At 48.3% G+C, this 15,883-nt stretch overlaps 1 protein-coding gene across 4 annotated transcripts in view; it reads left to right on the top strand.

Annotated features, from left to right (window-relative positions):
- tiam1a (TIAM Rac1 associated GEF 1a) overlaps positions 1-15,883 on the top strand; it is a 51,910-nt gene that overhangs the window by 20,226 nt on the left and 15,801 nt on the right. The window contains exons 6-15 of one of the 4 annotated variants that reach the window (XM_035535651.2): positions 690-914; positions 1,938-2,123; positions 3,405-3,551; positions 3,868-3,942; positions 4,983-5,153; positions 7,056-7,160; positions 8,501-8,582; positions 8,733-8,819; positions 10,680-10,892; positions 11,559-11,686. In XM_035535651.2, the coding sequence (XP_035391544.2) occupies positions 690-914; positions 1,938-2,123; positions 3,405-3,551; positions 3,868-3,942; positions 4,983-5,153; positions 7,056-7,160; positions 8,501-8,582; positions 8,733-8,819; positions 10,680-10,892; positions 11,559-11,686 (1,419 nt within the window). Of the gene's footprint in view, positions 1-689; positions 915-1,937; positions 2,124-3,404; positions 3,552-3,867; positions 3,943-4,982; positions 5,154-7,055; positions 7,161-8,500; positions 8,583-8,732; positions 8,820-10,679; positions 10,893-11,558; positions 11,687-13,247; positions 15,855-15,883 lie in introns of those variants that run through there. The other 3 variants (XM_081702291.1, XM_035535653.2, XM_081702292.1) reach the window with 3 other exon arrangements.

Here is a 15,883-nt window from a genome sequence, read left to right as displayed (position 1 = left end):
TCTTTTTTTTTGCTTTACTTGCTGCTTTTTTTTCTGCTTTAGTTGAAATGTAAATGACCAGCTAAAGGATTAGCTTGTATTTGTGTACGCCTTATGCCACTGCTGGAAGTGTGTAGGTGTCAGTGACATTTAGCAGCAGGTGATCTGTATCATTCAGGTGGCATTTCTAAAGGTTATCTTGTCAGATTGGAGTTTAACATTTGGCTACTTTCCTCATAAATATCAATATTTCTGTTATAGTCATTGTCACCTCTGCATTATGTTGACTTGCCTGCGCTGTGTATCAGGCTGCTATTGGGCTGTGCATTTTGGTTTTTTAGTGTTATTGCTTTGCATATAGACAGCAGTATTCCACATGCTATGTAATGCTGATGACACTCGTGTATAGTACGTACTTGTATCCAGAAGCTGTTTAGACATGTTTAGGATTCTTGTTTTATCATTATTAGTTTTCTTTTGATGCTTGATATTCCTCTGTTAATTTTCCTGAATCCTTAGCACACAGAATCTGACCTTTTCATTTCCTGTTTGGTATGACCAGTTTGTGAGTTTCAGTACGTTTTTGCCCTGTTCACCCATCAAGTTGATTTAAATCTGATCATTTAAAAAAACTGGACTCAAAGAACCCTGCCATTTCAGTCCAGGGTCTAAACACAGCGCCGCTCTCTCGGTTTGTGTTCTGCCACCAGACGTCAGGGCAGACAGAGCTGGAGAACTGGATCACGGCGATCCACTCTGCATGCGCAGCCGCCGTGGCCCGGCAGCACCACCGCGACGACACCGTGCGCTTCCTGCGCTCCGAGATCAAAAAGCTCGAGCAGAAGATCGACATGGACGAGAAGATGAAGAAGATGGGAGACATGCAGCTGACGGCCGTCACCGACGGCAAGAAGAGGAAGACCATCCTGGAGCAGGTATGTGGCGCGCAGGGTGAGAACTAGTGCCACGATGACCCAAACTGGAGCACGTTCAGGGAAGCATTACGATGTGACGCCCATAGAGCCGCATTCTCTAGAACAGGTTTCCGATGATTCGCGTTGCTTTTTAATGCCTAAGGGACCACGTTTGCTGGAGCCAAAAGGGGAAATATGAAGCATGCGACTTTTCGAGATGTTTCGCATTTCCAAACTGATGCGTAGCGTGAAAATTGCGCCTGCAGTCTGGAGCTGAATGCCCCGTTTTGCTGCACTTGCACAGTCCGGCGCTGCGCACTCTCGCCTCGTCTGCAGCGCCGCGTGCTCAGAGGACACGTCGGGACCTGCTGTCCTGCACAAGCAGCTGCGCAGGTGTTTCTGCGTGCGAGTGCCCTGTAGCTCATGCAGGCAGGGCGTACGCCCGGCTGTCCTCACGCACACACCTGGGCCTGCGCTGTTCCTCCAGCCCTTTCTGTTGAACTTACACAAAGTTCTTTTGTCATGAGCAGGTTTGCTGTGATTCCAGTCTGTCCATCCTTTGCTTTAATCTTCCTGTAATACGTGGCTGGGACTAGATCTTTTAATAGCGGGTTTGGTGATTGTGATCATTTGCGAGAGCGCTGTTCCGAGATAATAGCTGTTTACACACGAGGGAAGCAGAAGCCTTTGAGTGGGTCTGTAGCCCAATGACAACGCTGTGTGCATGTGAATAGGTCTGTGTGTGTGTGTGTGTGTGTGTGTATTCTCATTTACACTGTTTCAGTGGTGGAGGTGTGTACTCCTCCATGGTCTGAATAGACTCTGAGTAGTGACTGGTATGGAGGAGATTCGCTGAGTCACGCCAGAGCCCCACAGAAGCAGGAAGCATCAAGCATGCACCACAGCACCACCCTCATGGTTGAGCAGCTCTCTCCTAACGCTGATCACAGAGTTTGGCATGAGAGAGATTCTGCCCAGTTCTGCTTGTGCTGCTCTCATGGATTAACCCGTGTCTTAATATTTCTCTTTGGATTCTCTGTTTAGATCTTCCTGTGGGAGCAGAACTTGGAACAGTTCCACATGGACCTGTTCCGTTTCCGCTGTTACCTGTCCAGCCTGCAGGGAGGCGAGTTGCCCAACCCCAAGCGCCTCCTGGCCTTCGCCTCACGCCCCACCAAGGTGGCCATGGGCCGTCTGGGCATCTTCTCCGTCTCCTCCTTCCATGCGCTGGTACACACACTCTTTCACCTCTCTCACACACAAACACACGCACACATCCAGTACCATCTTACAAACAAGCATGCGTGCCATGTCGTGCCCTCACTGCTCAAGGGTTCTCACGTAACACCAGCCCAGTGATCAGTTACCGTGACTAAAGCTGTGCAGGCAGGCCAGAAGGCAGGGCAGGGGTTTCGGCTCACTCTGCCCCCTGCTCTTAATACCTACGGCATTACGGAACGCAGTGGAATGCACGGAATGACATGAAATGGAGCAACTCCGTCTCATCCAGAATGGTACGTTAGTGAGGAGGGAGTGAGAGAGCATGAATGGATCAGCCACACCAGACTGCCAGCACTGCTGTTGTTCAGGGTTCAAAGGGGGCAGAGAGACAGAGAGAGAGAGAAAGAGAGAGAGACAGTGAGAGAAAAGAGAGAGAGAGAGAGAGAGAGAGAGAGAGAGAGAGAGAGAGTTTTTATCAACAGAGCTTGATATGCTGACTGCCCTGTAGGGAATTTTTCCCAAGCATGCTTTGAAAGCATTTGTGAAGATTAAAGTGGCGTGTTATTTCTTTGTTTTAAATAACTCATTTATTTTATCTCTCACTCTCTCTCCCTCCCTCCCTCTCTCTCCGTTTCTCTCCCACTCCCATGCATGCTGTGAAAAAATAGAGGCTAGCCCTCTCTGTTCAGCTGGAATGACACCATGCTAGCTCTTCAGCCGTAGGCCTTTTCCTAATGCTAGTGGTTGACCGAGTGCTTCTCCGTTGACCTGCAGGGTTTTGACCCTCTCCTCACGCTAGCACTGAGCCTCTGTCCTGACGTTAAGCCGCCCAGAAAGCCCCCGCACGGATCATCTGTCTCTGCCTGAGCCCAGTGCAGCGTCATGGCGATGTGCATATTCATCCTGTGACCTATATATGCAGTGCAGAAGTCCAATCCTCTCTTGTTAGCACCCCTGCTCAGAGACACCGCACACACCGGGGGCAGCTGGGGGCAGCTGGGGGTTCATGTGCAGGGTTGGGGGGTGGCGGTGCACTACCGGTCATGACGGCGCTGATGTGGTGTCATTTTGAGGCCGGAGACCGACTGCATGGTCGATAGTGATAGTGACAGTGATGATGGTTATTTAACGTATTAATCATTGATCCAAAGGCTTTGATCCATGTGCGGGCCGGCTGCATTTCTGACATCATCGTATCGCTGCTTAAGGAAGCATTTCAATAGCTCTTAAGGCATCATATGCAGGTGTGTGTCTGCGTGTGGATGTGGATATGGGTGCGTGCGTTCACAGGTTGCGGCGAGAATGGAGAGTGGCGTTCGGAGGCGGACGCAAGCCTTGTCCCGCTCATCCAGCAAGCGCAAGAGTCGATTCTCCTCACTGTGGGGTCTGGACACGACCTCCAAGAAGAAGAGTAAAGACAGACCGAGTATCAATCAGGTCTGTTTGTACATTCCCTCACGCACCTCACGCACCTCACACCCCTCACGCACCTCACACCCCTCACACCCCTCACACACCTCACTAACCTCTTTAGTCATTCATACCAAGCACTGTCAGCACTTTGTCCTTGGTGGCGTTTTTGTTAACGCATTGGTCTGGTCTAAATGTGTGACTTGCTTACACTGACTGTTTCAGTACAGCCTTAAGTTACCATCGATCAACAGTCTAATGCATAGGATGCTTGAAGCACATGTCCTAAAGATTGGGTGACCAGATCAGCAGAAGATGAACGACCCTCCTCTCTCTCTTCCAGATGTTTGTGGACGGAGAGGAGTCGGTGAAAAAAAACCTGGAGCGCATGTTGGACGACCAGGCCACAGAGTGCTCGGTAAGACATCACACGCCAGGACTCTGTAGTCCGTAGCTCTTACACAGGGTGGTATGGGTGGGGATGCAAATTGTGATATAGCCGATTGCTGTAATGAATTGTGGCATCAGGTTTATTTTAAAAAAAAAAAAATGTTTTGGGGGGAATAAAAACAAAATCTGTGATGGTGTGATGAGAGGGTGAAGGGAGAGAGAGAGGGGTTCACGTCTGGATCTCCCCCAGCTGAGGTACTGTTCACTGGGTGTGTCTTGGGAGAGACCTTTCCCATCAAAGCCATCCATCATAAGCACTGCAGGCCTGGAGATAAGACAGATGTGTTCTGAGGATGAATTATGTGCGTGCGCGCGCGCGTGTGTGTGTGTATGTGTGTGTGTGTGTGTGTGTGTGTGTGTGTGTGTGTACAAACCCCCCACTCAGCATGTGTGTGGCATTCCCATCTTATTCAGTGACCAGACCACCAGCAGTGGTGTCCCAGCAACCAGATTTCTCTGGGGTGGGGGGGCTGTCACCCGATAGCGGAGGATAAGCTATCAGTGCTTATGCAGAATGCTGCTTCTGACAGCAGGCTCAACTTGCTTGACAGACTCCAGAGCAGCAGGTCTCAGAGCATCGAGCTCCACCCACGCTGGTCCTCTCCTGTCAGTCAGACCTCACCCACATCGATCAGGTGCCCAGGGCGCCGGGCCTTGGCCCCGCTACGCGCCTCCAAGGGACCAGAAAGCGATTCAATCCCATCGTGGTCGCATGCCAAGTTAATTAGATTCCACGGATTAGATGGAATTGGACACAGCCGCTTGCTTGATGCTTCTCTGTCGTATCGATTTCGACAACCCTGTTTAATTGCAATAAGATTAAATAATGTGCCCATTAAACGAGTGTGGGCATAACACTCGAGAATTTTGTGTGTGGTCCTTAAATGATGATGGACTAGGTTTTGGAGCTGCCATTATGGTCACTACATTGCGGTTACCGTCATGACGTTGTGTTTATTTTTATCTATCAATTCCACATGGATGTCTTTGTGCTGGACGCTGTTTCAGAGGGAACAGAGAGTGTCTGTGAACAGCCTTCCTCAGACGCACGCAGACAGCGAAGTCTGGGTTCCCCATTACCTCACACCATCATGGCTCACTCTGCCCAGTGATCAGCCTGTGCTGGCCATCATCCAACCAGGAGAGACAACCACAGAAGCACTGGAAGCGGTGTGCAAGGTGAGCACACACTCTCACACACACACACACACACACACACACACACACAAAAATGCATGCAGACACACCCACACACACACACGCAGACACAGTAATATTGAGTCAGACAGGGCCTGAAGGAAACCAGGTAATGCACAACAGAGTTCTGGGAATTGGCAGCATCCCCTTGAAAGTATTTCGCTCATGCTTTCTACCACATTCTCGCTCTGGGGTTTGTTTTTTTTTTCCTTTTAAGTTCCGACTGCCTTATGAAACTCTGAATTCTTCTCGTCCTTTCACTAAACAGAAGCTGAATTATAATTTTTTCTGTATACACTTGAGTGTTTCTCTCTGCCAGTATTAGCGATAGGAAATCAAGTCTTGGTGTTTCTCAGTTATGAAGTGAAGTGAATTCACTTAGTTGTGCATGAAATATCTGAGAATGAATGTTGACCTTTGTCACCATTGATCGAGCATACCCGACATATAAAGAGTTCCATCTCTTTGTGGATCCTTCTCACCATGGCATGCCAAACCTTCATCACCGTGTGGACCGTAGCCCACAGTGTTAGAGAGAGTGTTCAAACTACTCCCACTTCAAAGTACTTTTGGTCTTCTTTTTCTTTTCACCACAACCTTTTTGGAAAATTAGATACTGGTCAATGACCCATAATCTCCTTAATGACACCAAACATTCTCACTTCCCAGGCTGCCTTTTTGGCTCTGTTGGTAGGCTATAATTCCAATCTAGGCATCCAATAATCCCCTTTGCTGTGTGCTGGAGCAGCTCTCTGTGTTATCTCACAAACAATAGAAAGGAACTTCTGTATGCGATTGGCCTTGCCATGGTGATTGATGTCAGTCACAGCCAATCATTACTCAGTCCAGAGGTCAAAGAACCAAACCTGAACAATGAGTCTCCCGGGCCCCTGGGGGTAGCGTCCTGCTTTTGTGGGGGGCCATCCCTGTGATTAGCAACCATCCTTCAAAAACATTGGCTGACCAAGTGGGCGCTAACAGAGTGAGAAAGGCAAGATGATAATGTCCTGCTGAAGACGTACTTCAGCAATTCACACCAATGCAATCAGCTGGACTGAAATCAATTCAGGCTTTGGCTTTCAGTTCAGTGGTTAATCTAAAAGGCATAAATAATGTCTCCATTGTCCTTTTCTTTATGATCCTGAGCCTTGTCATACACTACATCATGCTACAGAGACTACTGACTTCAGTCTTCACACACACGACTGCATACAGAGTGCCAGAGATTCTTCCGAGGCCTAATTTTCCCCAGTGAGTCTGTGGGTTCGTATGCATGCAGGCGCATGTCGTTAAAAAGCGTGTGGCTGTGGAAATGAATCTCTAAATAAGTTATGTTGAGAGGCTGATACGCAGACCTATTTCTGTCAAATAACGTAATGGAATACAGTATGGGAAATATGATGTGCTTCTTAAAATTTATTCCCGCAGTTTAAGGAGGGATATTTTGGGGATTTTCATGCTTACTAAGTAATGAAAAGTGCACTTTAAAGGCCAGGAATTTATATAATAATTTCCTAATAGTATAAAATGAGAAATGACCACTTATGTCTGCAAGCTAGAATTCACAGAGGTGTCAGCTTGGATCCCAGCTGGGACAATAATAAAGACTGAGTCGTACAGCGTCTCCGAGTGTTTCCAGCATGCCATAAGTAAGGAGGGGTTCCCCCGGATCAGGAGCAAAATAACTAGTACAGGAGTTTCTCCAGAGCGGGGCCTCGATCCCATGACCATCTACAGTATAACACCTCACCCACTGACGTGTGCGTCTATTCTAGCGGCGCCCTGACGTGAACCTGTTTTGCTCTTCTGCTGTTGGCCTGCCGTCGTCAGCTGCAGTCTGGGTGCTGTAATGGCTACGTCCTCTTCTGCTTCCTCATCATGCAGGCACACAGTCTGGAACCTTCCAAGCACTACCTGCGTGTGAAGTTTCAGGTGGACAGTCGAGTGCAGTCCTACATCCCGAAACCTGAGGAGGAGCTCTGGGACCTGGTGAGCTGCACCAACACCATCAGTCCACAGTCACTCTGGCAGGATGTCTGGACCGCATCAACAACATTGATGCAAACAGTTACCATGGCGCCCCAGTCGCTTCGGGAGTAGCTGCAGGTTTGGGTTAGAAATTCGTTAGCAAGGAAGAAGTGGGTAATATGACAAAAAAAATGTAAAATAAAATTTATATATATATATATAATGATACTTGGTATTTTCATGATTTCATATTTCACATTTCATATCATGATATTTAGTTTTTTCATTTAGTGTTGCTAAGAGGTTGGAGAAGACAACGCATCAGCAAAACAATTAGTAGAGTAATAATAAAGTAATATAAAATTTAACTAATAATGAGATACCATCCAGTCAGCTGCTCTCTACAGTTTTAATTTACCAATGTGATAGTGCTGCTTGTTTAGTGTCTCTGTTATTGGTCTAAATCTCTCTATCTAAATCTGAAAACTGTAGGTTGTCAGTGTTCTGGAAGAACTAATAGTACATAATAGTACATACAACCCAAAGTGACATGGTTACATTTACATTCTTACATTATTGATATATGTGATTACATAGTTAATCATGATAATGGTAGCATATCATCAAAACGCCCACCCAAGGAGCACTGAAGTTTTAAAGTCACTGTTGGGTGCGTGCGTTAGATTGTATATGTTGTGACCTATCCAGAAATGAGATTGCTGCATATATACACCGCTGCATGAATTATGTATACTGCAGAATCACGGGCAGAGAAATTCATTCCCTCATTCAGAGTGCAGTTTCTCTGTCATCTGGAATATCAGAAACCGCATGGAAAAAACCTCTATAATCTCAAACCCTAATTTCCTTAGCTGTTGTTTAGATGCAATTCTTTGGAGATGACGCACTTAATTCATTTCACAGAAAGCCTCTTTTGTGCTCACTCTCTGTCTGTCTCTCTCTCTCTCTCTCTCTCTCTGTCTGTCTGTCTCTCTCTCTCTCTCGCTCACTCTCTCGCTCTTACTCTCTCTTGCTCTTTATCTCTCTCTCTCTCTGTCTGTCTCTTTCTGTCTGTCTCTCTCTTGCTCACTCTCTCGCTCTTACTCTCTCTTGCTCTTTATCTCTCTCTCTTGCTCTCTCTCTCTCCTCATTTCCATGAAATGATCACAGCTCAATTTTATTTATTTTTGATACACTTGAGGGCAAAATGATTATTATTTAACCAGTACATAACCCACAGAGGCTACCGGAGTGTGGGTTTTTGCAGCGCTTTCTTTCAGATTGTACATTACAGGTAGAATGACATTTCTGGACTGGCATTTTAGATCAGAATGACTCTAAATGCATATATCTCCCTTCAGCTCTACAAGGAGATTGAAATTTGCACCAAAACTACCAAAGTCATCCAGTTTGACAGAGATGAATCCAGCTCCATTGGTTATGGTAGGACTCCTTTGTATTTTTTATCCTGTTTCAAGATCACTCGCAAAATACAGAATATTTTTTATTCTGGAAAACAGTGTGAATAAAGTCTCCTTTGCTCTCTTATCATCTACTCTCCCCTCTTCTCATCTCCCCATCTCTCCTCTCCAGGGTTCTCCGTGGCTGTGGTGGATGAGAATGGCACCCAGCAGCTTCATATCACACACGTGAGGACGGGAGGCTTGGCCTTCATTAAAGGTGAGATATCAGACGAGATGTCAGACGTCTGGCGTGTCGCCACATGTGTCACTGGGTTCTTCACTTGCTCTGATCCAGGAGGGGTTTCAGAGTCTTCTTTCTGAGCCTTTAATGAACAGAATCAGCCTTCGCCCACCAGTTAGCCAGTACTGTTTGGCTAATCCCCTTCGTGGATTAGGATTATTGTCAACAGCTGATAAGAACAGCTGTCTGAAGGCCTAGGAATTCATTCACCTGGAGTTGTACGGACAATGCCATGGTCCTTTTGGAAGGACCCTCCCTCGGCCTGTTCCAGCAAACCCGCCTTATCTTGCCACTTCGCTGAGAGGAATACTGTGATGTTCGAGATGTAACTACTCAACCCCAGTGTGCCGCAGACTGGAGAGGAACGCATTAAAAAAGCTTTCACATGACGCTGGGATTAGCCAGAGAAGGAAATTAAACCTGCTCCTCAGTACCAGCAAGGCTTTATACTTCTATACTTCTTTATACTTCTCCATGTGATCTCGGCCTACCACTCTGAAACCCTGATTTCAAACATCAAGCGATACATGGTGATAATTATACATGCCAAAGCAGAACCAGATAAGATTTGTTATTTCTAACAAAGCTATTTGTTCCATAATCAACATGATGATAATTGATCAAAAAATTACTTTGATTATCAGGACGTTAGGATACAAGGAAAATGTGAAATTTGTACCTAGTATGCTATAAATGTAGAAAAAAAATGTGTGTGCGTGTTTGCGTGCACATGGATGCATATGGGCACTCATGCCTGTGTGTGCGGGATTGTGTGCTGGGCTAATGCAGAGGGCCTCTCGCCAGAACTGGAGTAGAAAAAGTGCTCATGGCTAGAATGGGTGAGTAACCAGGCCAGTGAAGGCAAAGCCAAGTGGACAGCGTCTACTTCGGGAGAACAAAGGCCCTTTTCACAGGAGGCGTGTGTGACCGCACTCACTATAGCGCAACTCAAATTAAAGCCATGTGCAGGCTGAGATGAATAGAGCACGAGAGTGTATCACTGCTGTGTGTGTCCACCCTCCCGGAAGGGGGGTGCGCCTTCCAAATCGATGCCAGCTTGGAAACGCGTTGCTGGCGTCTGTCTTTGATGACATCACTCTGGTGTTTATCATGGCTCTGCAGCCAAGGGGGGGCCTATCTGAGCCATCCAATCATGAGGCTACGTTATGGCCGACAGTTCACTCCACATGCAACTGGGTCACACCTCGGGGTATGGAGTAGAATGTATGTGTGTGTGTGTGTGTGTGTGTGTGTGTGTGTGTAAGGTGTGAGGAAAAAGCTATTATTCACACTCATATGCAGTATGCAAATAAGACTAACCCTTTTGTGCAACTGAAGCACATTTGTAAGGAGTGGGTCTTATATCAAATCCCTCTCCTTATGGACTCCACGCACACTTTGTACCAATGGCTGAGAGATGTGCGAGTGCACAGAGAAGGGAAACCACCCTGGCTCCTCTGCAGGAGCCGGCCATGCAAGTCAGTGATCAATTACGGCGCCAGTCGGGGCTAATGAGTGTTAATTGAGCTATCAGCTGCTAATGGTGCAGCTTATATAGGGCTAATTGATAAGCGAGAGGATGGGAGTTTGGTGCTGGGAGACTCGCAGCTGTTTCTCTTTGTTTCCTGTGCTTGAGTCCACTGGTTTATCTTTTAAGTCCAGTTTAAAACAATTTATTTAATTCAGAAGGCCCTGCTCTGAGAGTTCTGCTTTGTCATGGAACTGTTGTGTATGTGTGACAATATGCATTACTTAACAGTGTTTTTGATTTTGTATATGGTAGTAAAAAGAAACTTGCAAATTTTAAGTGGTGTGTGTGTGTGTGCGCGCACCTAGGCCTGCGAGCAGGAGATGAGATCCTCCAGCTGAACGGCAAGGCGGCGAAAGTGCTGGAGCTGTCGGACATGCGCGCGGCGTTCTCCCTGACCTCGCTTGCTCTCACTGTCAGCAGCGTGCCGGAGCGTGAGACACAGCAGCGGTGCCCCCTGCCACCTCGCCGCTCGGACACGCCGAACGACCTCTGCACTGACGTCTTCTCCCAGAGCCAAGGTGCGCGCGACGGCCCCGCCGCCGCCCTGACACTCCCGCGATCTCGCCCCGCGTCCACGCCTCCAACACATCAGATAACAACATCAAACCCTGTGCAGTCTGAATCAGATGCCTTAGACAAGAGAAAATGCAAAAAATAAAAAATAAAAAATAAATGTATACAGTGCACGCTTTGAGGAACCATGCTGAACCCCCCCCCCGCAGCCTGAACATATAACTTAATGGCTTTACATAAGGCCACAACTTTACTACGTCTGCGGGCTGAAATTCATCTAACCTCATTTCCGCTTGGTTTGTTCCATTTTGGCCGGCACATGGCTTGAACTTGCGTCCCTCGTTAAAAGGATTTGGCTTCGGCGGAGCTGTGTGTTAAATTTGGGTGCCTGTGGGGATTAGAAGGCTATTTATTAGTCTGTACCTTTTAACTGCAGGCTAAATCATTCTGGAAATGAATGGATAGCCTGAGGATCTGCTTGGGTTGTAGAGCTCTCGGCGGTGACTATTTCCGCCTTTATTACCTGGTGTGTTGGAGCAGAATTCTACAGTGTAGATGTCCTGAAAAATGAGACCGCAATTAATTTGTTCATGTTGTCCCCCACTCTCGCGCGCACTCTCTCTCTCCCTCCCCCCCTCTCTCTTCACCTGTCTGTCTCTTGCTCCCTCTAGAGGACATTCTGGACGAGGCCCCTGACTTGGTGTTGAAGAGCCCAGACCACGAAGGAAGGGCCGCCTTAGCCATCAACGGTGCAGTAGATGGCACGCGGGCGGAGCCGGACGGCGAGCCCACACACGGGGTGAGACCCTCAGCGACACACGCGTCCCTGCTGGAGCACAGCCATGGCATTACGAGACCTGACAAGCACAGTTAGCACGCGAGCCGTCTTGTCCGGAACGGTCTGATGAACTGAAAGTACACGGTGCTGTCTGGAGCACAGCCTCACCACCAGCCGCTTCCGGGCAGTCCGGAAACGGGCGGAATCATTTCTCCCTAGTGAGCACTGTCGTGTGGGTCGCCGGGCCACTGGTTTGGTTTTCACCTGCTTAGGGTTCAGATTGAAGAGATGAGACCTACAGTTAGCATTCGGCTCATCCCATTTTCCATCAGCCCCCTGGCAGAAGGCCAACAGGGCCGGCTCCTCTGCCAAGTGTCAGCCTTCTTTGAAGGCATACAATTGCGTGGCATGGATCATTGTTAATCATTCAAAGTTTAAAACCTTGCATTAGACTCTCTTTCCCTCATGTGATCTCCAAGACCTTTGCTGGGAGGTTTTAAAACTTCACAACAGGGGCTGTGTATGAGCGCGCAGGCACGCGCACACACACACACACACACACACACACACACAGTTCTGAACATCATATGTCCTGAGGTCAGATGGGTCAGAGATGACTGTGTAGGCTCATACAAACACAAACTGTTTAGAACCAAGTAGTATTGTAACCTCTCCCTCTCTCCCCGCCTCTCTCTCTCTCTCTCTCTCTCTCTCTCTCTCTCTCTCTCTCTCTCTCCTACTCTTTTTTACACTCTCTTTGCTTATACTATGCTTTTGTTGGAACAATTCTAGATGTTTTTGTTGTCTAGATTGTTTTATTTTTTTTGTTTTTTTTGCCTTTTCTTATATACAGTCAGCACACAGAACGTGTGTCTGCGTCATGGAGAGAGAACCACTCTAATTAAGATGAAACCCATTCGGTAAGGCTCAGCGTATGATGTGTGGCAGTCTCAGTAGTCGCCAGGCTACAGTCGCCAGACTACAGTCGCTGCGCTTGTCAGTTTGCTTTCCCAAACTTGTGCTTAGAACTGACATCCATCTCCTCCCAGTTAATCAGTGTTTGGCGGATCACATCAGAACGTCTTGAAGAACAATGCTTCCTGCATTCAGCTGCAAGGAAAGAATCCGTGACAAAGTGGTGTGTTGGTGCTTGATTTAGGCTTTGTCTCATCTGTCTGTGGAGGGACCTGGAGGCCAGAGCTTTTTCCAGACTGGCGCACTGATGTTTAACCTGCGAATGTTGGCATCTTTTACCCTCTGTTCATTCTTTTTATGTCTTTCTCTCTTATCTTTGCTTCCATTTCCCTCTCTCTCTCTCTCTCTCTCTCTCTCTCTCTCTCTCTCTCTCTCTCTCTCTCTCTCTCTCTCTCACCAGCCAGTCACAGTATCAGAGAGAGACCAGTCGGGTTGTCTTCCTGACCTGCACTCTGACACACCATCTGTGGCAGAGAAGCACGTTTAGCCCTAATAGCGCTCATGCAGCGAGTGTGTGTGTGTTTGTGCATGCTCATGTCATCTCACCCACTGAGACATCTTCACGCCGCATGCTCAGTGTTCTCTCCTCTTTGACTTTGTAAAATGCTCCTTTAAACCATGACAATGTACTTCTCCATCTTAAACCTTGATAATACAGCTTATGAGATGATCTAGACTAGAAACACTGATCCTGAATCAGATGTGACCTCTGTCACAAAGTAACTAGTGCCTTCAAGACATTGGTCACATGCTTTTTACAAAGCAACTTGCATGGACTGCTATGGAGACATTCCTCTGGAGGACCTTTGGCTTGATTAATAAACAGTGGCTCCAACAGTGTGTGATGGAGACAGGTAACCGTTTCTTGGACTCACCACCCCACTCCTGTTTGTCATATTGTCTGTTCTCTTTCCCGTTGAAGAATGGTACAAGAAGGTGGAGACCTTCTTTAATTAGCTCTGCATTCTAATTGCTTGATTATGAAAGTTGATTTTGATCGCTTTGTGCCAGTGAATTCTAAATCTGGATGCCGGTGCGGGGGGGGGACTTCATTAGCTTTCCCAGGGAATAACTACACCACGCGCGTCTCCGCGTCTCCACTGAGACAACTGACATGATGAAGGTCAGCCTTTGAGCTCCAAGCCAGACAAGCCAGCGCTCGGCACGCTGCTTTTCAGTGCTGAATTAGTGTTTTGTTTTTTGTTTTTTTAATAGAAGACTAGAGTCCAGTTCCTTTCAGGTAGAGCACTGTTCGAATGTAATCTTTGCATTTGAGAGTGTGTGCGTGTGCGTGTGCGCGTGCGTGTGCACGTGCGTGTGCGCGTGCGTGTGTGCGTGTGTGCATTGGAGCTGTGCATCTGTCTGCATTGGCTAGTATCCTTAACAGCTCCGCCTGAGCCACCTCCTTTGTTATTATGATCCGGTGATGCTCTTTTTTATGGTCTGGATGACAAACAGCACGGTAAACACGGAAGGCATCACGGTTCTTGCACACGGCCCAAATGACAGTGGTGCTGGTGGACAGCCCAAGGCTCCTACAGCCGTCTGTACGTGGCTTCTGGCTTTTGAGGTTGTGTTTGGGAGAATAGGGTGACATGAGGGTATGCCTGTCCTCCAGAGAAACAAACACTCACTTTCCTGTCCCATGAGTTCTGTGCTGATAAGATGAGGAAATGCAGGCCTCCTTAAGCTCCTCCTGTGCGCGTGCGTGTGTGTGTACATGGTGGACTGGGGGAGGTGGTTAGGTGTTGTAGCTGAGATTCCTTTGGCAGTGCGTGTGTCCCGGGGCAGGTTTGGGCTTGCGTCCTCTCTGTCTCTCTGTGGTCTGCTCTCCCTCCCGTTCCCAGTCTTCGCCCTGCTCCAGTGCATCTGCTACCTGTATGGATGGAGGTATGGCCAGAATTCACTTTCATGTTTTCGAGCGCTGTTCCTCTGAACTTCTGCGATTCACTGTGGCTTCCTCCTGTCCTTCTCATGCCCGCGCTGCCGTACAGGTACCTGCAGGAGCAGCTGCTGTTTTGTTTAGTTGTTCTGTTTCTCTAGGGCACGCTGTCTCTATTCCTGCCATTTAATCCCCTGCTTCTCTTCTGCTCAGCCACAGCTTTCGCCTTTTATATCGGCTGCTAGGGTCCTGTTGCTATTCGGGATGCCTCTGCTGTCTACTGTCCAACATTCGGCTGTTCGCTCATGTTAGATAACCCCACATAAAATGCGCTTCTGCTTTGCATTGGCCTTGCAGTGTACTGTTTGTGCTCTTCCTGACTGTGAAATATGCATTTGTCCTTGGAGACACATGAAGAGGACTGTAGATCTCCCTTCCTGTTTAAATGCAGGCGTAGTGAATGCAGAGGTCCCTCGTGCATGGTTGTGAAAAAGCCCTTGTTTCTGAGGCAATCAGCGGAAGCACTTTCAGCACCTTTTCTTTTATTTTTCATTTGCTATGATGATTGACGTGCACTCCTACACAGTGTGTCCAAGTTGCACGTGCACAAGCACTGCTGAGCTCGGACGCAGTGGGGGGGTGCGCGTGGGGCTCGGCTGCTGTGCTGGTCTGTGCTTGGCTGTGCTGGGCTATGCTGTGCTGGGCTATGCTGGGCTGGGCTATGCTGGGCTGGGCTATGCTGGGCTGGGCTGTGCTGGGCTGGGCTGTGGTGCGCTGGGCTGGGCTGCGCTGGGCTGGGCTGCGCTGGGCTGCGCTGGGCTGGGCTGTGCTGTGCTGGGCTGTGCTGGGCGGAGACAGTGGGGGCGAATGACACGACACTGATGAGATTCTGCAGCGCTTGTCCCTCCCCGCCGTTCCCCTCATCCTGCTGCAGACGGGATTATTATTGTTATTATTCTCTCTCGCTCCCTCTCTCTCTTCCTCTGTCTCACTATCTCTTACACAAGCACTTCCTCCAGAGCTCTGTCCTAGCCCTGCACCCTGAGCAGACCAGAGAGCGAGAGAGAGCGAGAGAGAGCGAGAGAGAAGAGCAGAGGAGGAGCTGCTAGACCAGGGTGGGTAATCAGGGGAGAGGAGAGGCTGCCTCGCTTCCTCACCCATGAGGTGCTCTCTCTCGTTCTCACGCTTGGGCTCCTCCTGAGAAGATAAGGTGATGAGAGGGTCTCTCTCTTGTGACCTCTGCGACCTTTGACAGGGATAAGCATGTCTGTGCTGTGGAAGAATAGGCACGCCAAGCGCTCCTCTGAGTCCGTCTATGACATGCTGCAGCTGGTGAGTTCATGTGTGTGTGTCTGTGTGCG

The sequence above is a fragment of the Electrophorus electricus genome, chromosome 19, assembly GCF_041902795.1.
Source record: "Electrophorus electricus isolate QZ-2024a chromosome 19, ASM4190279v1, whole genome shotgun sequence".
NCBI classification, from domain to species: domain Eukaryota; kingdom Metazoa; phylum Chordata; class Actinopteri; order Gymnotiformes; family Gymnotidae; genus Electrophorus; species Electrophorus electricus.
The sequence above is the reverse complement of the archived record's forward strand: the minus strand, read 5'-3'. Positions and strand labels throughout refer to the sequence as shown.